We start from the raw sequence: 26,242 nt of genomic DNA on the forward strand, positions 1-26,242 counted from the left end.
GGCTGGAGGGGAGGAGGAAGTTCTTCTCCATGAGAGTGGTGAAGCCCTGGAACGGGTTGTCCAGGAAGGTGGTTGAGGCCCTGTCCCTGGAGGTGTTTAAGCCCAGGCTGGCTGAGGCTGTGGCCAGGCTGATGTAGTGTGGGGTGTCCCTGCCCATGGCAGGGGGGTTGGAACTAGCTGATCCTTGTGGTCCCTTCCAACCCTGACTGATACTATGAACCTCAACTCTCTTGCCTAGAATGTGGTTTGTGAGTCAGCCTCATCTCCCATGAAGATCCATTTTGGACTTATTTTAACCACAGATTATCGGGTTTGTAGGCTTCTGACCCTTCCCACAGGAAAGAACAAGAAAATGATCTCCAGCCCCTGCTGAGGTTGCCTCTCCCAAAGGCAGACCTACTGATGATGTTGCTACACTGGACTGGTTTTTCTCCCCCAAACATTTCACACTATCACAGTATAACTAAGGTTGGAAGAGACCTCAAGGATCATTGACTCCAACCTATCAACACAGATCCCATGACTAGACCATGGCACCAAGTGCCACATCCAATCCCCTCTTGAACGCCTCCAGGGATGGTGACTCCACCACCTCCCTGGGCAGCACATTCCAATGACCAATGACTCGCTCGGTGAAGAACTTTCTCCTCACCTCGAGTCTAAACCTCCCCTGGTGCAGCTTGAGACTGTGTCCTCTTGTTCTGGTGCTGGTTGCCTGGGAGAAGAGACCAACCCCTTCCTGGCTACAACCACCTTACAGGTCATTGTAGAGGGCAATGAGGTCACCCCTGAGCCTCCTCTTCTCCAGGCTAAACAACCCCAGCTCCCTCAGCCTCTCCTCACAGGGCTGTGCTCAAGGCCTCTCCCCAGCCTTGTTGCCCTTCTCTGGACACCTTCAAGTGTCTCAATGTCCTTCTTAAACTGAGGGGCCCAGACCTGGACACATGCACCATGCACTATGCCTTCTGAGAACAGAGAGAGGAACAGGGCAAAACAAGTTTCCATCCCTGGAGACATCCCCAAGCCTGGAGACATTCAAAGTCAAACCTGACGTGGCCCTGAGCAATCTTGCCATGGTTTCATTTCATATCATTCCATTTCATTTACCTTTAACCTTTATTTAGAATAAACCAAACCATGTTGGAAGAGACTTTCAAGATCATCGTGTCCAACCCATCAACCAATCCAACCCACCCAAACAGCTAACCCATGGCACCAAGCACCCCATCAAGTCTCCTCCTGAACACCTCCAGGGATGGTGACTCCACCACCTCCCCAGGCAGCCCATTCCAATGGGCAATCACTCTCTCTGTATAGAACTCCTTCCTGACATCCAACCTAAACCTCCCCTGGTGCAGCCTGAGACTGTGTCCTCTTGTTCTGGTGCTGGCTGCCTGGGAGAAGAGACCAACCTCTGCCTGTCTACAACCTCCCTTCAGGTAGTTGTAGAGAGCAATAAGGTCTCCCCTGAGTCTCCTCCTCTCCAGGCTAAGCAACCCCAGCTCCCTCAGCCTCTCCTCACAGGGCTGTGTTCCAAACCCCTCACCAACTTTGTTGCTCTTCTCTGGACTCATTCCAGCAACTCAACCTCCTTCCTAAACTGAGGGGCCCAGAACTGGACACAGGACTCAAGGTGTGGCCTAACCAGTGCAGAGTACAGTTTGCCCAAGGACAGAAGCTTGGGAGTCTAACAGAACCCTTCCACAAGCTCATTCTTTCATTGTTGGTAGAAGATTATATCCTGAGGTTCATTTCTCCTCCCTGCTAATGAGGACACATTATGTCTGCAGACAGTACTCAAGCAGTGCCTAGTTGGAGCCAGCAGCATTGCACCATTTACATGCATGAATAAAACATTTAGAACAATACACATGATCAGAGCTCTGAACTTTTCACACACATGAGACACCATTGAGGTTCAGTGGTGAGCCTGGAAGCCAGTTGGCTTGGATGAAAGCCCAGAGGGTCACTGAAGATGGTTTCACCAATTTCAATGAGCTTTGGATCACACCTTACATGAACTCACCCCCACTAGGCACCACCAGCTCAGTAAATGACTGCAGAGCACAGGATTCACATTAGCCCAGCAGTGACCTGAATTCAACTTGGGAGTAGCCTTTTTTTTCACAAAGATTCTTAGCTAAACTATAAAAAAAGAATATCTCTGGTGCTTAGCATATTTTGCCCAAATAAGACTTCTTTAGGACAAAAAAAACCAACTTGGAAAGGAAGTGAATATCTGACTGGAGTTTACAGAAGAACAGTCAAACAGATTTTGGGAAAGCAGTTCTGGGATGCCCAAACATAATGGAATTCAGTTCATCCCCCAGCACTGATAATGGCTACACAGGGACTGGCTGGAGAGCAGCCCTGAGGAAAAGGACTTGGGGGTGCTGGGGGATGAGAAGCTCAACAGGAGCCAGCAGTGAGCACTTGCAGCCCAGAGAGCCAAGCAGAGCCTGGGCTGCAGCAAGAGAAGCAGAGCCAGCAGGGCCAGGGAGGGGATTCTCCCCCTCTACTCCACTCTGCTGGAACCACACCTGGAGCACTATGTCCAGTTCTGGAGCCTCTGTTACAGGAAGGATCTGGAGGTGCTGGAAGGTGTCCAGGGAAGGGTCACCAGAATGATCAGAGGGCTGGAGCTGCTCTCCTATGGAGACAGACTGAGGGAGTTGGGGCTGTTCAGTCTGGAGAAGAGAAGGATCTGAGGAGACCTAATTGTGGCCTTCCAGTATCTGAAGGAGGCTACAAGAAAGTCAAGGCGTGACAGGACTGGGGGGAATGGAACAAAACTAGAAATGGGTAGATTCAGATTGGATGTTAGGAAAAACTTCTTCCCCATGAGGGTGGTGAGAGACTGGCACAGGTTGCCCAGGGAGGTGGTGGAAGCCTCATGCCTGGAGGATTTTCAGGCCAGGCTGGATGTGGCTGTGAGCAACCTGCTGTAGTGTGAGGTGTCCCTGCCCATGGCAGGAGGTTTGGAACTGGATGATCCTTGAGGTCCCTTCCAATTCTAACAATTCTATGATTCTGTGAATGTCCCTTGGCAGAGCAACATTTCTAGTGACAAAAAACCAGACACTCAGCCTGCAGTAGGCTGCACATGGAAAAAAAACCACTGCTTTAAATTTGAATTTCACCAGATCACAGTATCACAGTATCACTAAGGTTGGAAGGGACCTCGAGGATCATCGAGTCCAGCCTGTCACCACAGACCTCATGACTAGACCATGGCACCAAGTGCCACATCCAATCCCCTCTTGAACACCTCCAGGGATGGTGACTCCACCACCTCCCTGGGCAGCACATCCCAATGGCCAATGACTCGCTCGGTGAAGAACTTTCTCCTCACCTCCAGCCTAAACTTCCCCTGGCACAGCTTAAGACTGTGTCCTCTTGTTCTGGTGCTGGTTGCCTGGGAGAAGAGACCATCCCCTTCCTGGCCACAACCACCTTTCAGGTAGATGTAGAGGGCAATGAGGTCACCCCTGAGCCTCCTCTTCTCCAGGCTAAACAACCCCAGCTCCCTCAGCCTCTCCTCACAGGGCTGTGCTCAAGGCCTCTCCCCAGCCTTGTTGCCCTTCTCTGGACACCTTCAAGTGTCTCAATGTCCTTCTTAAACTGAGGGGCCCAGAACTGGACACAGGACTCAAGGTGTGGCCTAACCAAAGCAGAGTACAGGGGCACAATGACTTCCCTGCTCCTGCTGGCCACACTATTCCTAATGCAGGCCAGGATGCCATTGGCCTTCTTGGCCACCTGGGCACACTGCTGGCTCATGTTTAGGCAGCTGTCAATCAGCACCCCCAGGTCCCTCTCTGTTTGGGAGCTCTCAGCCACTCTGACCCCAGCCTGTAGCTCTGCATGGGGTTGTTGTGGCCAAAGTGCAGCACCTGGCACTTGGACTTGTTGAATGACATCCCAAATTAAAGTTGCTGGTACCAAGATCTCCAGGTCAGGCAGCACTGCAGCCACCAGTGCAGCGAGCCAGTCTGTTACAGCATGAGAGCTACCAGCCTTGTCCCTCTGCTGGAGCCTCCCTCTGCAGAAGCAACGTTGGCAGAAGATAATGTGACAGTGACAGCTGTGGCTGTGGCAGTTTGTATGTTGGTGTGCTAGTGCCAGACAAGGAAGTGAGGACAACCAAAGACTGGCATATGCTTCACTCCTTGCCTTTCCTCCTAGGTCATACCCTTGAAGACAACAGGCAGGTGAGAGATGTGCCCAATGTAATTTTCATTTCACACCTCAAAAAGTGTGGGAAATAAATAAAGAACCCAAAAAGCAATCACAAAAGTAATCTGCACTAATAAATTAGATGCAAGTTAGTTGTTACTTCAGTACTTTTCCTTATTAAGGACATTAAAAAATACAGAATCAGCCAGGCTGGAAAAGACCTTTGAGATCATGAAGCCCAACCTGTCACCTAACACCATCTAATCAACAAAACCATGGCACCAAGTGCCTCATTCAGGCTCTTCTTAAACACCTCCAGGGATGGTGACTCCACCACCTCCTTGGGCAGCACATTCCAATGGCCAATCTCTCTCGCTGGGAAGAATTTCTTCCTAACATCCAGCCTGAACCTCCCCTGGCACAGCTTGAGACTGTGTCCTCTTGTTCTGGTGCTGGGAGAAGAGACCAACCGCCACCTGGCTACAACCTCCCTTCAGGGAGTTGTAGACAGCAATAATGTTAGGAAGAAGTTCTATACAGAAAGAGTGATAGCGCTTTGGAATGGGCTGCCTGGGGAGGTGGTGGAGTCACCATCACTGGAGGTGTTCAGGAGGAGACTTGATGGGGTGCTTGGTGCCATGGGTTAGCTGTTTGGGAGGGTTGGATTGATTGATGGGTTGGACACGGTGATCTTGAAGGTCTCTTCCAACCTGGTTTGGTTTATTCTAATAAAGGTTTATTCTAATAAGGTCTCCCCTGAGCCTCCTCTTCTCCAGGCTAAGCAACCCCAGCTCCCTCAGCCTCTCCTCACAGGGCTGTGCTCCAGACCCCTCCCCACTTTGTTGCCCTTCTCTGGACACCTTCAAGTGTCTCAATGTCCTTCTTAAATTGAGGAGCCCAGAACTGGACACAGGACTCAAGGTGTGGCCTAACCAGTGCTGAGCACAGGGCAGAATGACCTCCCTGCTCCTGCTGGCCACACTGTTCCTGATGCAGGCCAGGATGCTATTGGCCTTCCTGGCCACCTGGGCACACTGCTGGCTCATGTTCAGCCTACTGTCAACCAGCACCCCCAGGTGCCTTTCTGCCTGGCCATTCTCCAGCCACTCTGACCCAAGTTGTGTGGATGCCCTTTTGGGCTCGTGCCCAGCACACTACCTGCACTGTCTCTGTAACCCAAATAATATTTTCTGCTCTAAATAACATTTTTATTCCAACTAACATTTTGTTCCAAACCAAAACCATATAATTACATTCTTAATTTTGCTTTCTCTGGGGGAAGGACTTCCTCTGGAACTGTCTTCCACTCACATTAAATCCCATTAGACCTGACCTCCTGTGATTGCTGACACTGTGACTAGGGTGAGGAAAAAAAAAATCTCCTAGGCTTTGATGATAGGGATAGAAGTGTAAGAAGGATAGGTCACCATCACTGAAGGATGCTCACCCATGGACTTGCACTTTGACATAGCTATACTCTGTAGGAAAACAGAGGGCAAAACCTTCTCAAAATGAACAAGTTGCATTTTAGTACTCATTTAGAAGCATAGAATCAACCAGGTTGGAAGAGACCTTCAAGATCATCCAGTCCAATCTATACATTGAGAAGAGAGAAGAGAGAGGGGAGAGGGGGAGAGGGGAGAGGGGAGAGGGGAGAGGGGGAGAGGGGAGAGGGAGAGGGGAGAGGGGAGAGGGGAGAGGGGAGAGGGGGAGAGGGGAGAGGGGAGAGGGGAGAGGGGAGAGGGGAGGAGGGGAGAGGGGAGAGGGGAGGGGAGAGGGGAGAGGGGGAGAGGGGAGAGGGTGAGAGGGGAGAGGGGGAGAGGGGGAGAGGGGGAGAGGGGAGAGGGGAGAGGGGAGAGGGAGAGGGGAGAGGGAGAGGGGATGGAGAGGGGAGAGGGGAGAGGGGAGAGGGGAGAGGGGAGAGGGGAGAGGGGGAGAGGGGAGAGGGGAGAGGGGAGAGGGGAGAGGGGAGAGGGGAGAGGGGAGAGGGGAGAGAGGGAGAGAGGAGAGAGGAGAGAGGAGAGAGGAGAGAGAGAGAGAAGAGAGAGAGGAGAGAGAAGAGAGAAGAGAGAAGAGAGAAGAGAGAAGAGAGAAGAGAGAGAGAGAAGAGAGAAGAGAGAAGAGAGAAGAGGAGAAGAGAAGAGAGAAGAGAGAAGAGAGAGAAGAGAGAAGAGAGAAGAGAGAAGAGAGAAGAGAGAAGAGAGAAGAGAGAAGAGAGAAGAGAGAAGAGAGAAGAGAGAAGAGAGAAGAGAGAAGAGAGAAGAGAGAGAGAAGAGAGAAGAGAGGAGAATTAGAAGAGAAGAGAATTAGAAGAGAAGAGAATTAGAAGAGAAGAGGTAGAATAGAGTAGAATTAACCAGGTTGGAAAAGACCTTTGAGATCATCAAATCCAACCTATCACCCAATACCACCTAATCAACTAAACCATGGCACCAAGTGCCCCATCCAGTCTCTTCCTGAAAACCTTCAGTGATGGTGACTCCACCACCTCCCTGGGCAGCACATTCATTTCACTCTCTCCAGCCCATGTGAATATATTCCAAATATTTAATGATAATGTGCCATGGTCTAGCTGATTAGGTAAGGTTGGGTGATCAGTTGGACTGAATGATCTTGAAGGTCTCTTCCAAGCTGGTTGATTTTGGGCCCCTCAGTTTAGGAAGGAGGTTGACTTGCTGGAACGAGTCCAGAGAAGGGCAACGAAGTTGGTGAGGGGTTTGGAACACAGCCCTGTGAGGAGAGGCTGAGGGAGCTGGGGCTGCTTAGCCTGGAGAAGAGGAGGCTCAGGGTTGACCTTATTGCTCTCTACAACTACCTGAAGGGAGGTTGCAGACAGGCAGAGGTTGGTCTCTTCTCCCTGGCAGCCAGCACCAGAACAAGAGGACACAGTCTCAAGCTGCACCCAGGGGAGGTTTAGGCTGGAGGTGAGGAAGAAGTTCTATACAGAGAGAGTGATTGCCCATTGGAATGGGCTGCCTGGGGAGGTGGTGGAGTCACCATCACTGGAGGTGTTCAGGAGGAGACTCGATGGGGTGCTTGGTGCCATGGGTTAGGTTATTTGGTGGTGTTGGGTGATAGGTTGGACACGATGATCTTGAAGGTCTCTTCCAACCTGGTCTGGTCTATTCTATCCTATCCTGTGATTCTGTCACTACATAGCTGTTAGAGACAGTGAACCACATTCCTGCACATTTCCTCTATATATCTTGTACATTTCCTGTTCAGGTAGGTATGTGGAGAGTCAAAACACACTCCCCAAACAGTCTTCAGAAACCCAGGCAGCACAGTGCCTCCTTGGAAATTTTATTACAGCTGCAATTGAGATCAAAGGTCAGAAACAGTCCTCCTGCTCATGACACCATGCAGGCCCTGGGCAATCTGTTCCAGTATTTCACAACTCTCACTGTAAAGAACTTCTTCCTTATGTCCAGCCTAAATTTCCCCTGCTCCAGTTTAAAACCAATGCCCCTTCAGTTTCCACCCAACATCCAATCTGAATCTACCCATTTCTAGTTTTGTTTCATTCCCCCTAATCCTATCACTCCCTGAATCCCTAAAAACTCCCTCCCCAGCTTTCTTGTAGCCCCCCTCAGATAATGGAAGGCCACATTAAGGTCTCCTCAGAGCCTTCTCTTCTCCAGACTGAACAGCCCCAACTCCCTCAGTCTGTCCTCACAGGAGAGGAGCTCCAGCCCTCTGCTCATCCCTGTGGCCCTTCTCTGGGCACGTCCCAGCATTCTGTAGAATAGAATAGAATAGAATAGACCAGATGGGAAGAGACCTTCAAGATCATCATGCCCAACCCATCAACCAATCCAACCCATCTAAACAACTAACCCATGGCACCAAGCACCCCATCAAGTCTCCTCCTGAACACCTCCAGGGATGGTGACTCCACCACCTCCCCAGGCAGCCCATTCCAATGGGCAATCACTCTCTCTCAGTAGAATTTCTTCCTGACCTCCAGCCTGAACCTCCCCTGGCACAGCTTGAGACTGTGTCCTCTTGTTCTGGTACTGGGTGCCTGGGAGAAGAGACCAACCTCTGCCTGGCTAGAACCTCCCTTCAGGTAGTTGTAGAGAGCAATAAGGTCACCCCTGAGTCTCCTCTTCTCCAGGCTAAGCAACCCCAGCTCCCTCAGCCTCTCCTCACAGGGCTGTGTTCCAAACCCCTCACCAACTTCGTTGCCCTTCTCTGGACTCGCTCCAGCAAGTCAACCTCCTTCCTAAACTGAGGGGCCCAGAACTGGACACAGGACTCGAGGTGTGGCCTAAGCAGTGCAGTGTACAGGGGCAGAATGACCTCCCTGCTCCTGCTGGCCACACTGTTCCTGATGCAGGCCAGGATGCCATTGGCCCTCCTGGCTGCCTGGGCACACTGCAGGCTCATGTTCAGCCTACCATCAACCAGCACCCCCAGGTCCCTCTCTGCCTGGCTGCTCTCAGCCACTCTGACCCCAGCCTGTAGCTCTGCATGGGGTTGCTGTGGCCAATGTGCAGAACCTGGCACTTGGATGTGTCAAGTTAGTCCATTCCACACCTCTCAACAAGAAGCACATTCTTCCTGAGTAGGGCTATGAGAAATGTAGAGCTACAGTGACTTTGTACAAACAAAGGTGGAGTTCAGATTGATTATTGTGGCTGGGAGGCAAGCTCAGCCTTTAGCACTTCAGCATTGTGTTTGTCTTCAGTCCACTGCCCACCGACACGTGAGCCAAGCGAACACGACTGCAGTTACTCTGACATTCTGACGTTGTGTGCTGTGATGCTGAAGCCATTCCAGCTTGGGTGACCTCCACATAAACCAAAGCAGAGCTTTCTTCTCATTGAATCAATATTTGCTACAGAAACAATGCAACTCTAACTCCACCTATCTCATCAAGCTTCCTCACCAACAATCCATAGTTCTCTTCTGGAGCAAGAATCAAACTCCAGGTTTTGCTCATTTGGCCATTTAAAACTCACTGCAGGTTGGTGCTGTTCCTCCCAAAGCCTCCTGTCCCCTTAAACATGTTCTCAGAGGCTGAGCAGCACTTGCCCTTGCAGTCTAAATGGAATTAATTTGAGAAATGGGATTAATGGAATTAAATGGAGTCAATTGTAATGATAGGAGGAAAGGGGATGGATTGAAGCTTGAGGAGGGTAGATTTAGACTGGAGAGTCAAAAGAAAGTCTTTACAGTGAGGGTAGTGAAACACTGAAATAGGTTGCCCAGAGATGTTGTGGAAGCCCCCCTCTCTGGAGGTGTTCAAGACCAGATTGGATGAGGACTTGAACAACCTGGTCTGGTGGAAGGTCTCCCTGCATGTGGGTTTGAACTAGATGATATGGAGGTGCTGGAAGGTGTTCAGAGAAGGGCCACGAGGATGAGCAGAGGGCTGGAGCTGCTCTGCTATGAGGACAGACTGAAGGAGTTGGGGCTGTTCAGTCTGCAGAAGAGAAGGCTCCCAGGTGACCTCATTGTGGCCTTCCAGTATCTGAAGGGGCCTACAGGAAGGCTGGGGAGGGACTGCTCAGGATCTCAGGTAGTGATAGGACTAGGGGGAATGGAATGAAGCTGGAGGTGGGGAGATTCAGGCTGGAGGGGAGGAGGAAGTTCTTCCCCATGAGAGTGGTGAAGCCCTGGAATGGGTTGTCCAGGGAGGTGGTTGAGGCCCTGTCCCTGGAGGTGTTTAAGCCCAGGCTGGCTGAGGCTCTGGCCAGGCTGCTCTAGTGTGGGGTGTCCCTGCCCATGGCAGGGGGTTGGAACTAGATGATCCTTGTGGTCCCTTCCAACCCTGACTGATACTATGATACTATGATCTTTAAGGTCCCCTCCAACCCTAACCATTCTATGATTCTGTGAATCAATGAATTTCAGTTATGTGTTAGTCACATCTCATGAGCACACAGATGGGAAAGTGTTTCACATCTCACTCACTGGTCAGAGGATATTCTATCTGTTGTCCACTATTTCAGCAGCTTCCCTAGGGTATCTGTTCAGCTTAACAGCTCAAACTCCAAGGGAAGAAATGTTACCACAGAGGAGAAAGTACAAGTGAGTCACTTACCATAGTATCATAGTATCAGTCAGGGTTGGAAGGGACCACAAGGATCATCTAGTTCCAACCCCCCTGCCATGGGCAGGGACACCCCACACTACATCAGCCTGGCCAGAGCCTCAGCCAGCCTGGACTTAAACACCTCCAGGTACAGAGCCCCAATCACCTCCCTGGACAACCCATTCCAGGGCTTCACCACTCTCATGGGGAAGAACTTCCTCCTCACCTCCAGCCTCAATCTCCCCACCTCCAGCTTCATTCCATTCCCCCTAGTCCTATCACTCCCTGAGATCCTGAGCAGTCCCTCCCCAGCCTTCCTGTAGGCCCCCTTCAGATACTGTTTCAAGTTTCTCCATTATTTGCAAGCTCTTCAATGACATTCCCCTTACTTGATCGATTTTCAGTCCTCTGCCTGCAAGAGGTCTGTTTGGGCATGCCCAGATAAGAAGGAATTCCAGGCACAGTGTTAGTTACTCAGCTCATACTACGGTTTCCCTGTGACTGGACAGTGCCAATCATTTACCTGAGTCAATACACAGCACAGGAGCACAAGAGTTAGGTTTTGATTGATGGACTGGAAAAGGTGAAACCGATTAACTGACAGCCACCTTGGAGTGATTTGGTGAAAAACGAGGACATAAACTACCTCCTGAAAACAGTGAACCACTGCTGAGGGAGAAAAGTAAACAACTGCTTTTAAAGCAGCCAGTCTCCAGAGAACAAAAGGACACCGATTGTCCTTATCAGGGAGGAGTAGAAAAGCCTGCCTCCCTGCTCCCACAAAGAAGTCCTTGGAACTGGAGACTCAGCTTACCAGTGAGTAGAAATTCAGGTCAGAAAAAGCAGGGGACTGCAAGACTTGCCAAAACATGCCTGCCTGCCTCTTCACAGAATTCCCCTGCTTAAAGCAAGCTCAAAACAACACGAGGTTATTTACAAATGTACACACACTGCCTCTCTCTCCTCCCTTCCCACAAGGTACCAGGAACTGGTCTACAACATCCATACAGATAAACCCTCAGTCACAGAAATGACAGAAACATTCAGGTTGGAAAAGACCCTCAGGTGCACCAAGTCCAACCCACAACCCTCCTCTACAAGGGTCACCCCTAAACCATAGCCCCAAGCACCACATCCAAACCACCTGGAAACACAGCCAGGCCTGGGGACTCAACCACCTCCCTGGGTAGCACATTCCAAGGCCTGACCACTCTTGCCATCAACAAATGTTTCCTAATGTCCAGTTTAAACCTTCCCAGTCACAGCTTGAGGCCATTCCCTCTTGTTCTGTCACTGATGCCCTGGGAGAAGAGACCAGCAGCAGCCTCTCCACAACCTCCTTTCAGGGGGTTGTAGACAGCAATGAGGTCTCCCCTCAGCCTCCTCTGTTTCACACTAACCATCCCCAGCTCCTTCAGTTGCTCTTCATCAGATTTGTTATCCAGGCCCTTGACAGCTTCCTTGCCCTCCTCTGCCCTGGCTCCAGCACCTCCACACCTCTCCTGTATTGTGGTGCCCAAAACTGGAAACACTGCTGAAGGTGTGGCCTCCCCAGAGCTGGGTACCAGGGCACAATCCCCTCCCTGCTCCTGCTGGACACAGCGTTTCTAGTTCACTGAAGACGACAAGGCTTTGGAATCTGTGAGCTCTTTATAGGTCATGAAGTATTTATACTGGCAAGTTTGATTTAAAGAAAAGAAAAAAAAAGGGGAAAAAAAGAGAAAAAAACCCACCAAACAGTTGCTACTATTTACCTCTTGGTGTCTAGAACAACAAAAATCACACCATTAACCTCTCAGGGTTAATGCAAACAAGATGCTGCAGCGAGAAGTCCAAGAACAAATGGAGGGAATATTCACCTTGCTGCCAGCTGCTTCTCTTCCACACCAATTGTATTTACTTTTCTCATTCTCCACTTCAAGCACTGAACTCTCAGAACTGTGTGTGACCATTGCATATTTTTATCTTCTTCGGCACAAAATCAATTCCAGAATGGAAACACATTTTCCAGAGTTTCCAGGGAAAGTTGCAGTTATGCCAACTGAATGCCTTTGCTGACCACCCAGCCAGTGTAGTTCTTCAGGAATGTTTTACCTCAATGCCTATCATTTGACCTGAGTATTCTGAAGGTTTCAGCAATGTGCTCTTGTGACTAAGAAGGCCAATGCCATTCTGGGGTGGATTAGAAGGGCTGTGGTTAGTAGTCCTCCCCCTCTACTCTGCCTTGGTGAGGCCACATCTGAAATATCACATTCAGTTCTGGGCCACTCAGTTCAAGAAGGACCTCAGGGAACTGCTTGAAAGAGTCCAGCACAAAGACACAAAAATGGTTAGGGGAGTGGAACATCTTCCTTATGAGGAGAGCCTGAGGGAGCTGGGGCTCTTTAGATTGGAGAAGAGGAGATTAAGGGGTGACCTCATTCATGTTTATGGAGATGTAAAGGGTGAGTGCCAAGAGGATGGCATCAGGCACTGCTGGGTGATGCCCAATGCCAGCACAAGGGGCAGTGGTGGAAGTTGAGGCATAGGAAACTCCACAGAAACAGGAGGAAAGTTTTTTTTTTCCTTGTGAGGGTGACTGAACACTGGATCAGGCTGCCCAGGGGGGTTGTGGAGTGTCCCTCTCTGGAGATATTCAAGAGCAGCCTGGCTGTGTTCCTGTGTGATCCTGCTCTAGGTGATGCTGCTCTGGCAGTGGGGGTTGGACTGGATGATCTTTTAAGGTCCCTTCCAGCCCCTGACATTCTGTGTTCTGTGATTCTGTGAAACGTCCCTGCTTTAACAGCACACTGCTGGTGAGGGAACAAAACCAAATCTTACTCTGGAGATGAGATGAGATGGACTTTCATTTTCAAAATAAGGAGCAACTTAACAAAGGATCTCCAGTGAGATGATTCAGTGATTCTGTATCACTCTGACATTGCTTTTAGTTAACCAGAAAGTACTACATGGAGACATTCTTGGTCAGATGACAGGAGGTCAGATCAGCCACATCCCTCTCACAAGCAGGAGCCTGAAGGTGGAAACTAAATGCTGTTTTATCAGGACACAGAGCAGGATGCCTAAGGGTACTCATTTCTCTGGACAAGGAAATCAATCCTGTCTCATGATTTGCACAGGATCCCAAAAAGTAGCTGACATAGTTGTGCTGGCAGCTGGAGGAGATGACAAGCAATTGCATGACTCAAACATCTTCTGTTTGCTTTCACGACTGTTTAGTTCTAGGAGGATGAAAATAAGTTTAAAACTTTCATGTTTGGGGTCCTTCAATTCAGGAACTGCTCTTTTCTCCAGATGATAGTAATTTTTTATTGGTCATTGTCCTCAATTACTTAGCCATGATCACAGTATCACCAAGGTTGGAAGGGATCTCAAAGATCACCGAGTCAAACCTTTCACCACACACCTCATGACTAGACCATGGCACCAAGTGCCACATCCAATCTCCTCTTGAACACCTCCAGGGATGGTGACTCCACCACCTCCCTGGGCAGCACATTCCAATGACGAACAACTCGCTCGGTGAAGAACTTTCTCCTCACCTCCAGCCTAAACTTCCCCTGGCGCAGCCTGAGACTGTGTCCTCTTGTTCTGGTGCTGGTTGCCTGGGAGAAGAGACCAACCTCTGCCTGTCTACAACCTCCCTTCAGGTAGTTGTAGAGAGCAATGAGGTCACCCCTGAGCCTCCTCTTCTCCAGGCTAAACAACCCCAGCTCCCTCAGCCTCTCCTCACAGGGCTGTGCTCAAGGCCTCTCCCCAGCCTTGTTGCCCTTCTCTGGACACCTTCAAGTGTTTCGATGTCCTTCTTAAACTGAGGGGCCCAGAACTGGACACAGGACTCAAGGTGTGGCCTAACCAATGCAGAGTCCAGGGGCACAAGGACTTCCCTGCTCCTGCTGGCCACACTATTCCTAATACAGGCCAGGATGCCATTGGCCTTCTTGGCCACCTGGGCACACTGCTGGCTCATGTTTAGGCAGCTGTCAATCAGCACCCTCAGGTCCCTCTCTGTTTGGCAGCTCTCTAGCCACTCTCTCCCCAGCCTGTAGCTCTGCCTGGGCTTGCTGTGGCCAAAGTGCAGCCCCTGGCACTTGGGCTTGTTGAATGCCATCCTGTTGGACTCCGCCCATCTGTTCAGTCGGTCGAGGTCCCTCTATGGGCACTCCCTTCAAAGTCCACAGGAAAAAAGCCTCTGATGCAAAACTGAGCACAGCAGAAACCTAGTCCATATAGAAAGTTCATGAATGATGAGATAACACAGATAAACTGACAGAAAAGACTTGTCACAGCTCTGGTGCTGTACAACAGTACCTTCAATGACTGAATTGTCTGTTCTTTTCTGGCTAGGTTGTGCTTGGGCATCCTGCTGTCTAGATGAAGAAAGCATGCAAACTGCTATCTGTACTATGTGCCACCTTCTTGTTCAACCCAGAAACAAAGCCAGCAAAATGAACTGATGTGCAAATTAAACTGCTTATCAGCCTCAGATTTGGTTTGCTGGGTTAACAGATAGGGAAGAGAGTTAAATCGCTGCTGCCACAGGATATGTACCTTGCAGGCAGAGACAGAGATAGGAGAGGACAGAATCAAAAATTCCCATCAATAACCTATTTGCAGGCTGGTCAGAACAGGAGATTTGGGTGACCTAGTTCTGTGGCTCTTTCTCCCCTCTTCCACAGTAAAAAAACCAAGAAAAACACCCAAAAAAAAACCTAAACAAAAACCTCTATGTTTTATTGTTCAAGCTCTAAAGGATGAAACACAAAGTAAACTTCGCAATGCTGAGCTACCACAGCATGAACCAGCTGCCCAAGCCAGGGAGAAGATGTTTCTATTATGGATGCTCGATGAACACGGATTAGAGAGTTCTGAAGATGCTCTGTGTTTACTCAGTTGGCCACTGAAATGGATAATTAGTTTTTATTAGCTGTAATACAGCCACTAAGCATTTTGAACACTTCCTGCCAAAACGTATCAGCACACATACCTGTCACCGTGCCACTGAACTGAAAACAGGCACCACACGGTAAAAGGCTGAAGTAGGTGAACAGGCAGCGAATCTCTGGCAGGAAAACACCGTGCTACACCCTTCCCCAGTGCCAAAAATGCTGCTGCCTTCACCGCTGGAGCATAAAGAATAGCAATTATCTCTAAAGCCTGCTGATGTTTTCTCATTAAAGAACAAATTCAGTCGAACTCTTACGTTCAAATTGCCTTAATGGAAACCAGAACTGCCACCTTATATGAAAAAACAGGAATTCACAGGTCACATGCATTATTAATTCAACAAGAGAACGCTCTAAGAGCTTCAATTAAGCAGGGGACAGGGTGATGTCTTTCAAAACCGAGTTTGAAAGGAGTTGTACCTTTTCCAGAGAGATGTTAGTGGCCTGAAGTTTGTCTCTAGGCTCTCCTTTAATTTATTATTTAAGCCTGCAGTAGTTGGCAGGCACCGAGGTACAGCATCTGACTGGGTTCAGCGCGGCTCAGGGTGATCTCCCTCTGCACCGAGGTGCTAAGCCCCCTCCCAAAACCTGGGCAAGTTTAGCCCAGCTCAACCACCTTTGAGCGCACCCAATATTCGTTCCCGACGAATTGGTTTCAGGAGGGCTTGGTCTGCCAAAGGCAATTTACGAACAAGTGAAGCTCCGGCGGCCTCTCAGGAGGGAGGGGAGTGAGGGAAGTTGGGGTTTGTTTTTTCACCCCCTGGCACACGCAGCCCCGGCAGATTCAGAGCCGCCTCTCCCCGCAGCCCGCTGACTCCCGGCTCCGCGGCGGTGCGCGGGGCGAGGTGCGGGAGCCGCGGGGACGGCGAGCGGCGGCGGACACCCCCCGGGCGGCTTTGCTAGGCGCTATCCCCGGCCCCGGAGGCTGAGCCCCGGCCGAGGCGGCCCCCGCGCCCCGCTCCTCTCCCTCCATCCCGCCGCTCGCCCTCCCCCCCAACTCACCGCCACCGAGCCCGAGGAGGAGGCGACGAAGACGCGGATCACCATCTTCACCTCATGAGCCGCGCCGCCGCCGCGGCGACGGGACCGGACGGGACGGGGCAGCGAGGCTGCGGGGAACGCCGCTCCCACGCGCGGGACGGGGACACGGACAGGGACGGGGACAAGGCCGCTGGGCTCCACTCCGCTGCCGTCCCTCTGAGGGCGGCCGGCACCTGCAGCAGCCTCCTTGCCTGCGGCGGCAGCCCGGCTCGGGCGCGCCGGGTCCGGCTCCCGGCTGACAGGAGATAACGGCGGCAGGCGGGAAAGGTGGGGGCGGCGCGCAGGGGCCGACGGGCGCTGTAGTTCTGCGCCTAATGGGGAGCGGCAGGTTGCGTTTCACCGGCAAAACCGGGCTAGGTCTGCAGCCTGCCTGCCCCAAACCGCCACGGCCCCAGCGCCCGGGGCTGCCAAGTGCCACCCGTCGCAGCTGAGACGCCAAGATGTTGTTCGTGCCACCCTCCAGGTGTGCTGCCCGCAGGTCAAGCTGGCCCCGCTGCAAGACGAACAACCAACGCGCTTACGTTCATGGAATCACAGAATGGTTGGAAAAGACCTCTGAGATCATCGAGTCCAACCGTTCTCTAACTCTATCAAGTCTGGTGATAAACCATGCAGTGCTACAGGCTGGGGTCAGAGTGGCTGAGAGCAGCCAGGCAGAGAGGGACCTGGGGGTGCTGGTTGATGGTAGGCTGAACATGAGCCTGCAGTGTGCCCAGGCAGCCAAGAGGGCCAATGGCATCCTGGCCTGCAGCAGGAACAGTGTGGCCAGCAGGAGCAGGGAGGTCATTCTGCCCCTGGACACTGCACTGGTTAGGCCACACCTCGAGTGCTGTGTCCAGTTCTGGGCCCCTCAGTTTAGGAAGGAGGTTGACTTGCTGGAATGAGTCCAGAGAAGAGCAACAAAGTTGGTGAGGGGTTTGGAACACAGCCCTGTGAGGAGAGGCTGAGGGAGCTGGGGTTGCTTAGCCTGGAGAAGAGGAGACTCAGGGGTGACCTTATCACTCTCTACAACTACCTGAAGGGAGGTTGTAGACAGGCGGATGATGGTCTCTTCTCCCAGGCACCCAGTACCAGAACAAGAGGACACAGTCTCAGGCTGCGCCAGGGGAGGTTCAGGTTGGATGTTAGGAAGAAGTTCTATACAGAAAGAGTGATTGCCCATTGGAATGGGCTGCCTGGGGAGGTGGTGGAGTCGCCGTCATTGAAGGTGTTCAGGAGGAGACTTGATGGGGTGCTTGGTGCCATGGGTTAGCTGTTTGGGTGGTGTTGGATTGGTTGATGGCTTGGACACGATGATCTTGAAGGTCTCTTCCAACCTGGTTTGGTTTATTCTAATAAAGGTTTATTCTAATAAACTGTGACCCTCAGCACCACATCTCTGTGTCTTTTAAACACCTCAGGGATGGGGTTCCATCCACCTCCCTGGGGAGCCTATTCCAGTATTTGAGAATCCTTTCAGGGAATAGGTTTCTTCTGGACCTGGACCTCCTCTGGTGGCATTTCCTCTTGTCAATTTTTACTAGAGAGAAGAGACCAACTCACTCTAACCTCCTTTCAGGGACTTGTAGAGAGCAATGAGGTCTCCCTTCAGCCTCCTTATCTCCAGTTCCCACAGTTGCTCCTTATAAGACTTGTTCTGCAGACCCTTCCCCAGCTTCGTTGCCCCTCTCTGCACACACTCCAGCAACTCAATGTCTTTCATGTAGTGAGGGGCTAAAACTGAGCACGGTACTCAAGGTGTGACCTCACCAGTGCCGAGTACAGGGACACCATCACTTCCCGGGTCCTGCTTGCCACAGTTCCTAACACATCCCATCCACCACTGGGTTGCTCCTCCCTGGCAGCTCAACCTGCCAGGCCACCCCCAGCATTCCTACCTCACATGGAGCCTCCACCTCTGTTCTGCTCAACCTGAGTCCAGCCTTGCTAGCTGCTGTTTACAGCAGTGAAGGGGTGGGAAAATGTTGCTCTTCTGGCTAGACCACACTGGCATGTTCCTGTCAGGCAGGTGTGGTGGGTTGAAAATTCCCCCCAACATTAAATTGCCAGACCAGCCCAGTTGGAAGCAAATGAAGCTGTACTTACAAGCAAAACTGCAATCTACAATGAAATGCATTGAAGATGTACAAAATATAAAGTAATTACAGTATCTACAAGTGTTTATAAGCAGCACAAGAATCCCCTTGGCCCAAAACCCAGGGGAGCTGCTAACAGCTTCCCACTCCCTGCCCCTCTCCTTACGCCCCTGGACACAGAGGGACAAGAGAAAAGAGCAGAGAGTTATTTTGTTAGGGTACTCAGCCAAAACAAAGAACACAGCCAAGGTCAAGCAGAAGCAAGTTAGTGTCTCCCAGAGTGAGGAAGCCAAAAGAGAGAAGGAAGGTTTACATGTCGAAGTTTTATGTCTGTTATCTGTCCAATGGGAATGTTTAGAACTTATCATTATTTCCCTTTTTACACCCAATGGTGTTCTATTTACATTTTACCCCTTTCTGTTTAAAATCTGTGGAAAATTGTAAAGGTACAGCCTAAAACTACCACAGCAGGCAAAAGGGACAATGCAAGGGAGGTCAACCACTGGGCAAGAGTGCTCTCCTACACCATACATCTAAAAGGAGCCAGTCAGCACTGTCTGCTTTCACTCCCTGGTACAGATGTACAGTTCTCAATACTGTCAGCTGTGGAACAGATGTTATTAATCAACAGGATAAGCAGATCACCCTCAAAACTCCTTCATCAGTCAACTCATCTGCAAATGATTGAGGGGAGAATCCCTATGGCCCTTATCAGCTTTTGGGTCTGTGAGGACGCAGCCTATCCTCATTTAAAGACTCAGAACCATAGCTGGCAGCTTTATACATGTCACTACAGTTGTAACCCTTATCCTCTTACTTCCCTACATGCAGCCAGATGGTTACTCCTTCCTTCTGATTAAACTCTCCCTTCCCACCGTTTCACCCCCATGGTGAAGTGTGCAGTGCCAGCCTTCTTCACATCTTTGCGTCGCCACAGCCCTCAGTGAATTTCCACTGTCCAGAGTAAGAGCAGACCTCAACTCATTGCCCAATATGTCCTTAAAGCATCCCTTACATTCTAAGATTAATTATTTCTCTTGACATCCTTCAGGGGCTTGTGAAAGCTACCTACCAGCAGCCACCAAAAATAATCAGGATGTTCATTGCTCATTCTGGGCTTGATTTATGTCTCATCATTGGGAGGCTTTTTGCAGGCTTCACTGTCCTTTGGAGTGCATCTCAGTATCAGCAATATGAACTCCAATCCTGTCATGAAAATTCAGGAACCAATCCTGTGAAGATTTATTACAAGGCATGACTTCAAGCTTTATGAGAGTGCTTGTTGAAAAGAGCAAACTTCATTGAGTAAACTCGGGTACAAAGGTGAAGATTTTTCTGGCTGCAGTGCTCCTGTCTTCATTTGAGTGCAGTTCCTGCCATGGGAACCACCAAACCATGACCAGCACTCGTTTAATGGTTAAATGCTGCTCAAAGACCAGCAAAAGGAGCAAAGGAAAGACATTTTTAATGTTGGTTTGTAAGATAACTCCAAGCATGTTGTTAACAGTCAGTGACAGGTGATACCACACTGCACCCATGACAGGATTTTGCTGGAAAATCCCCATGACTCAGTGAATTTCCTTCACACTGCAGGATTATTTCTGACAACATGTTTCCCAGTGTTTCTGTAAGCTTTCTTTAGAAGATGGAGATGTTTGCTTCTCACTTACTTCCCTATTTACTCCCTACTGGAAAAGACTGGCTCTAACGCTTTAGTTTGGCCATACTGTCATCACAGGATCACAGGATGTTAGGGGTTGGAAGGGACCTCTGGAGATCATTGAATCCAGCCCCCCTGCCAGAACAGGACCAGAGAATCTAGCATAGGTCACACAGGAATGCATCCAGACAGGTCCTGACAGTCTCCATAGGAGACTCCACAACCTCTCTGGACAGCCTGTTCCAGTGCTTTGTGACCCTTACAGGAAAGAAGTCATGTTGAGGTGGAACCTCCTGTGCTGCAGTTTATATCCATCGCCCCTTGTCCTATCCCAGGGTACAACTGAGCAGAGCCTGTCCCCTCCCTCTTGACACCCAGCCCTCAGATATTTATAAACATCTATCAGATCTAATCAGCTCTGATACTATGATATCTGATACTATGATATCTGATACTATGATACCATGATCTCCTCTCAGTCTTCTCTCCAGACTAAACAGCCCCAGGTATCTCAGCCTCTCCTCACAGGGCAGTGCTCCAGTCCCTCCATCATCCTCGTAGCCCTCTGTTGGACTCTCTTGGATACCTGTCCCTTTTGAACTGGGGAGCCCAAAACTGGATGCAGTATTCCAGGTGAGGTCTCACCAGGGTAGAGTAGAGGGGGAGGAGAACCTCCCTGGATCTACTAGACACACTTTCTTAATGTACCCCAGGATCCCATTGGCCTTCTTGGCCAATGTTGAAACAACATTTGTTTGTTTGAAGCAGACCAAACAGAATCAGGGCAACTCACTGCAGCTAGTAGCATTTGAATCTCTCATAGCATGAATATATAGCATGGAATTACAATATTAGAATCATAGAACTGTCAGGGTTGGAAGGGACCTCAAGGATCATCCAGTTTCAACTCCCCCTACCATGAGCAGAGACACCTCACACTAGATCAGGTTGCTCACAGCCATGTCCAGCCTGGCCTTAAAAACCTCCAGGCATGAGGCTTCCACCACCTCCCTGGGCAACCTGTGCCAGTCTCTCACCACCCTCATGGGGAAGAACTTCTTCCTAACATCCAGTCTGACAGTTTGCACTTTCAGCTGGTCTACAGGTTAAGACTGGCCGTTATCCTCCATCCTGCAGCAGCTGCTGGTACTTGTCCTGAGGCCTTGAACATTTAACTGCACTTCTATTGTACATTTCTGGAGGCCTGAGGGCCAAACAGCACATTCAGTTACGTAAAAGAAATGTAATAAATTAAAGCCATCATTAGAATGATTTATGAGCAGTTTCCCATGTTTACAGGAGGTACAGAACCACTGCTCTGTAAGACTGAAGAGGTGAATTTATGGGAGACAAGGGTTAGTTGCTGAAGATTTCCTGGTTAGGAATGATTCATTGTTATGCCAGATCTTCATGGAAGGTTAAACAGAACTTTACTGCTGCTAAGGTAACAAAGAATACACAAAACCAAGGCTTGCAAATATGGGGAAACAGAAGTACAGAAGTCCAAACTCGGACGAAGAAGAATCTGATTATGATAAAGGATTATGTGCACAGAAAGATGCCACAAGAACAGGAGAAAAATCCTGGTGAAATGAACTATTATGCTCAGGACTGAAAAAGCAGTTGAGATGGCTTCATCTCCACCTGAAAGGAGCAATCTGTCTGAGGCATTTCATAAGTCTTCTGGTCTGTGTGTTGTTGGCACTCCTAAGGTAGTTCTGTGAAAGGCTGCTGCAAGCAGCAGATTCACAACAGGTAGCAGATTCACACAGACTCCTCAGCAATACACATATTTCTCCAGGGGTCTTTAGCACAGTTTAATAAATCCAAAAGTATCTAAACATGTTGAAAAGTAGTGGTTTAGAGTGTCATTAAAAGCCCTGACAGTCCTGAGCAATCTACTTTAGTGGAAATGTACCCAGCATGCTAGGGAATAGAATAGAATAGAATAGAATAGAATAGAATAGAATAGAATAGAATAGAATAGAATAGAATAGAATAGAATAGAATAGAATAGAATAGAATAGAATAGAATAGAATAGAATAGAATAGAACCAGACCAGGTTGGAAGAGATCTTTGAGATCATCGTGTCCAACCTATTATCCAACACCACCTAATCAACTAAACCATACAACCAAGCACCCTATCAAGTCTACTCCTGAACACCTCCAGTGATGGTGACTCCACCACCTCCCCAGGCAGCCCATTCCAATGGGCAATCACTCTCTCTGTGTAAAACTTCCTCCTGACCTCCAGCCTGAACCTCCCCTGGTGCAGCCTGAGACTGTGTCCTCTTGTTCTGGTACCGGTTGCCTGTCTACAACCTCCCTTCTGGTAGTTGTAGAGAGCAATAAAGTCACCCCTGAGTCTCCTCTTCTCCAGGCTAAGCAACCCCAGCTCCCTCAGCCTCTCCTCACAGGGCTGTGTTCCAAGCCCCTCACCAACTTTGTTGCCCTTTTCAGGACACACTCCAGCAAGTCAACCTCCTTCCTAAACTGAGGGGCCCAGAACTGGACACAGGACTCGAGGTGTGGCCTAACCAGTGCAGTGTACAGGGGCAGAATGACCTCCCTGCTCCTGCTGGCCACACTCTTCCTGATGCAGGCCAGGATGCCATTGGCCCTCCTGGCTGCCTGGGCACACTGCAGGTTCATGTTCATCCTACCATCAACCAGCAACCCCAGGTCCCCCTCTATGGAAGAGAGAACTGAATTCTCTAGCTTCAGTAGAGCTGTAGAGAACCATCAGCTGATACTCTGATACTAACACTGCAGATCCCAAGAGAAAGTAGGCAGCTTGAAGTCTCTGAAACATACAAAATGGCCAGAGCAATGCAATGTAAGTACAGGATTGTTCCACTTGTTGAGTAATGGCACTCAGTACCTTGGCAAGACACAGTTTGAAAGGATATGAGATAATGCTGCTTGGAGCCTGGCTGTCCACATACATCCTAATTTTTAAGGTATACATTTAATCACAGAAGGAACCTTCAAGGGACACTCTCCCAGTGGTGCATTAATGCCTGCAGTCATGGGTTGTGCATGCTGTGAGGACTCCTCCTCTATGTGCACAACAGGACAAGCAGCTCCTAGTCACAGAATCACAGAATCACAGGATCACTGATCACCCTATCCCTTGCAAAAAGGCTTCAGAGGTTTTGTCCACCACACCAAAGTCTTCAATAAACACAGGACTCTGGTTTCACACAGGACTCTCTTCATTCTGGAACCTCAGCTGTCACCAGAGGTTTGCATTCAGAGCGTGTCACAGCTTCCCCCACAGCCAGATTTTAGAGTTAACAAGCAGTACATCACAGGACATTAGAGGTTGGAAGGCAACTCCAGAGATCATCAAGTCCAACCCCCCTGCCAAAGCAGGGCAACTCAGGGTAGTCTGCACAGGAATGCATCCAGCTGGGGCTGGAAAGGCTCCAGAGGAGACTCCACAACCTCTCTGGGCAACCTGCTCCAGGGCTCTGTCACCCTCACCGCAAAGAAGTTTCTCCTCATGCTGAGCTGAAACCTTCTATGTTCAAACTTGTATCTGTTGTTCCTTGTTTTATTATTGCACACCACCCAAAGCAGCTTGGCCCCCTCCACTTGACACCCATCCCTCAGATATTGACAGACATTGATCAGATCCCCTCTCAGCTTTCTCTTCTCCAGACTAAATAGCCCCATAGGGGAGATGCTCAAGTCCCCTAAGCATCCTCCTAGCCCTCCCTTGGACTCTCTCCAGCAGGTCTCTGTCTCTATTACAGTATCACAGTATCACAGTATAACTTAGGTTGGAAAGGACCTCGAGGATCATCAAGTCCAACCTATCAACACAGACCTCAGGACTAGACCATGGCACCAATTGCCACTTCCAATCCCCTCTTGAACACCTCCAGGGATGGGGACTCCACCACCTCCCTGGGCAGCACATTCCAATGACAAACGACTCGCTCGGTGAAGAACTTCCTCCTCACCTCGAGTCTAAATCTCCCCTAGTGCAGCTTGAGACTGTGTCCTCTTGTTCTGGTGCTGGTTGCCTGGGAGAAGAGACCAACCCCTTCCTAGCTACAACCACCTAGTGAACTGGGGAGCCCCAAACTGGGCACAGGATTGCAGCTGTGGTCTCAGCAGGGCAGAGCAGAGGGGGAGCAGGACCACCCTAGCCCTGCTGGCCACATCTTTCTTGCTGCACCCCAGGCTCCCATTGGCTCTCTTGGCCACCAGGGCACATTGCTGTCCCATGCAGAACTTGCTGTCCACCAGCACTCCAAGGTTTTTCTCTGCTTTCTCTGTGGAGCTGCTTCCCAGCAGGTCAGCCCCTAAACCTTTTTCTCTTTTTACTTCAATTACTCTTAAACTCCTAGAAAGCACAGGCATTAAAGCAGGCTGGAACAGAGACGAAAGCAGGGGAAATGAGAGAAGAGGACACAGTCTCAAGCTATACCAGAGGAGGTTTAGGCTGGATGTTAGGAGGAAGTTCTTTACAGAGAGAGTGATTGCCCATTGGAATGGGCTGCCTGGGGAGGTGATGGAGTTACCATCACTGGAGGTGTTTAGGAAGAGACTGGATGGGGTGCTTGGTGCCATGGGTTAGTTGATTAGATGGTGTTGGGTGATAGGTTGGACTGAATGATCTCAAAGGCCTCTTCCAACCTGCTTAATTCTGTTCTATTCTATTCTATTCTATTCTATTCTATTCTATTCTATCCTATCCTATCCTATCCTATCCTATCCTTTTCTATTTCTATTTCTATTTCTATTTCTATTTCTATTTCTATTTCTATTTCTATTTCTATTTCTATTTCTACTTCTATTTCTACTTCTACTTCTATTTCTATTCTATTTCTATTCTAATGTTAGGAAGGTTTTGATTCTGGCATTCACAAGTTGATGGCAAGTTGAGGAAAACAGAAAGGTAAGGCTGCTCTTGATTTGGGAATGCTTTCTGCACCATTCTTTTTGTAAGTGACAGAAAAGCACAAAGCAAGCAAAAAGCCACAGAGAGCTGAGTAAATCTTGCTCATGTCATTTACATCCAAGCAGACCTAGACAATTCCAAAGCTGTGTAAGAATCTATTCTCCTCAGCTGCTGCTCTACACTGGAAGTCACAAGCTGCTGCCTTTTAGTCAAAGCATAACTTGCTGTTAATATCCCTGCCTGCTCTGATTCACTCCATGAATTCCTGAAATTAAGGACCTTTGAAAAGAAAAACATTTTCCTGTGAAATGCATCATCTGATGAAGCTCAGGCATCTGACTTGCAAGAACTGAACCCAGAGGTAAAAACATCTTTTGTGCTCTGTGTTAAATCATTCATCATTCCTCAGACTTAACAGCTGTGTTGTGTAAGGAGGGCTAAGAGTTCATCTTCTACTCTTGTCTTTAAAGACCCCACCACTGCTGAAGCCAGTGGCTCTGAGGAGCAGGAATGCAGGCAGGTTCCAGACAGTGCTCAGCCTTAGAAACATAGAATTGTTAGGGCTGGAAGGGACCTCAAGGATCATCTAGATCCAGCCCCACACTACAGCAGGCTGATCACAGCCACATACAGCCTGGCCTTCAAAACCTCCAGGGATGAGGCTTCCACCACCTCCCTGGGCATCCTGTGCCAGTGTCTCGCCACCCTCATGCCGAAGAGTTTCTTCCTAATATCCAATCTGAATCTTCCCATTTCTAGTTTTAGAATAGAATAGAATAGAATAGAATAGAATAGAATAGAATAGAATAGAATAGAATAGAATAGAATAGAATAGAATAGACCAGGTTGGAAGAGACCTTCAAGATCATCATGTCCAACCTACCATCCAACACCACCTAATCAACTAACCCATGGCACCAAGCACCCCATCAAGTCTCCTCCTGAACACCTCCAGTGATGGTGATTCCACCACCTCCCCAGGCAGCCCATTCCAATGGGCAATCACTCTCTCTGTGTAAAACTTCCTCCTAACCTCCAGCCTGAACCTCCCCTGGCACAGCTTGAGACTGTGTCCTCTTGTTCTGGTGCTGGCTGCCTGAGAGAAGAGACCAACCTCTGCCTGTCTACAACCCCCCTTCAGGTAGTTGTAGAGAGCAATAAGGTCACCCCTGAGTCTCCCCTTCTCCAGGCTAAGCAGCCCCAGCTCCCTCAGTCTCTCCTCATAGGGCTGTGTTCCAAACCCCTCACCAACTTTGTTGCCCTTCTCTGGACATGCTCCAGCAAGTCAACCTCCTTCCTAAACTGAGTGGCCCAGAACTGGACATTCCCCCCAGTCCTATCACTCCCTGACACCCTCAGAAGTCCCTCCCCAGCTGCTCTCAAGCCAGT

At 49.7% G+C, this 26,242-nt stretch overlaps 1 protein-coding gene across 1 annotated transcript in view; it reads right to left on the minus strand.

The window, feature by feature from the left end:
- The window catches only part of SH3BGRL2 (SH3 domain binding glutamate rich protein like 2), a 96,866-nt gene that overhangs the window by 47,628 nt on the left and 22,996 nt on the right, over positions 1-26,242 (minus strand). Inside the window, exon 4 of the mRNA XM_068165183.1 lies at positions 16,165-16,514. Coding sequence (XP_068021284.1) covers positions 16,165-16,514 — 350 coding nt within the window. The remainder of the gene's footprint in view (positions 1-16,164; positions 16,515-26,242) is intronic.

This window comes from Melanerpes formicivorus, unplaced genomic scaffold (genome assembly GCF_026170545.1).
Source record: "Melanerpes formicivorus ecotype bairdi unplaced genomic scaffold, bMelFor1.0.p_v2 SCAF_85, whole genome shotgun sequence".
Lineage (NCBI taxonomy): Eukaryota > Metazoa > Chordata > Aves > Piciformes > Picidae > Melanerpes > Melanerpes formicivorus.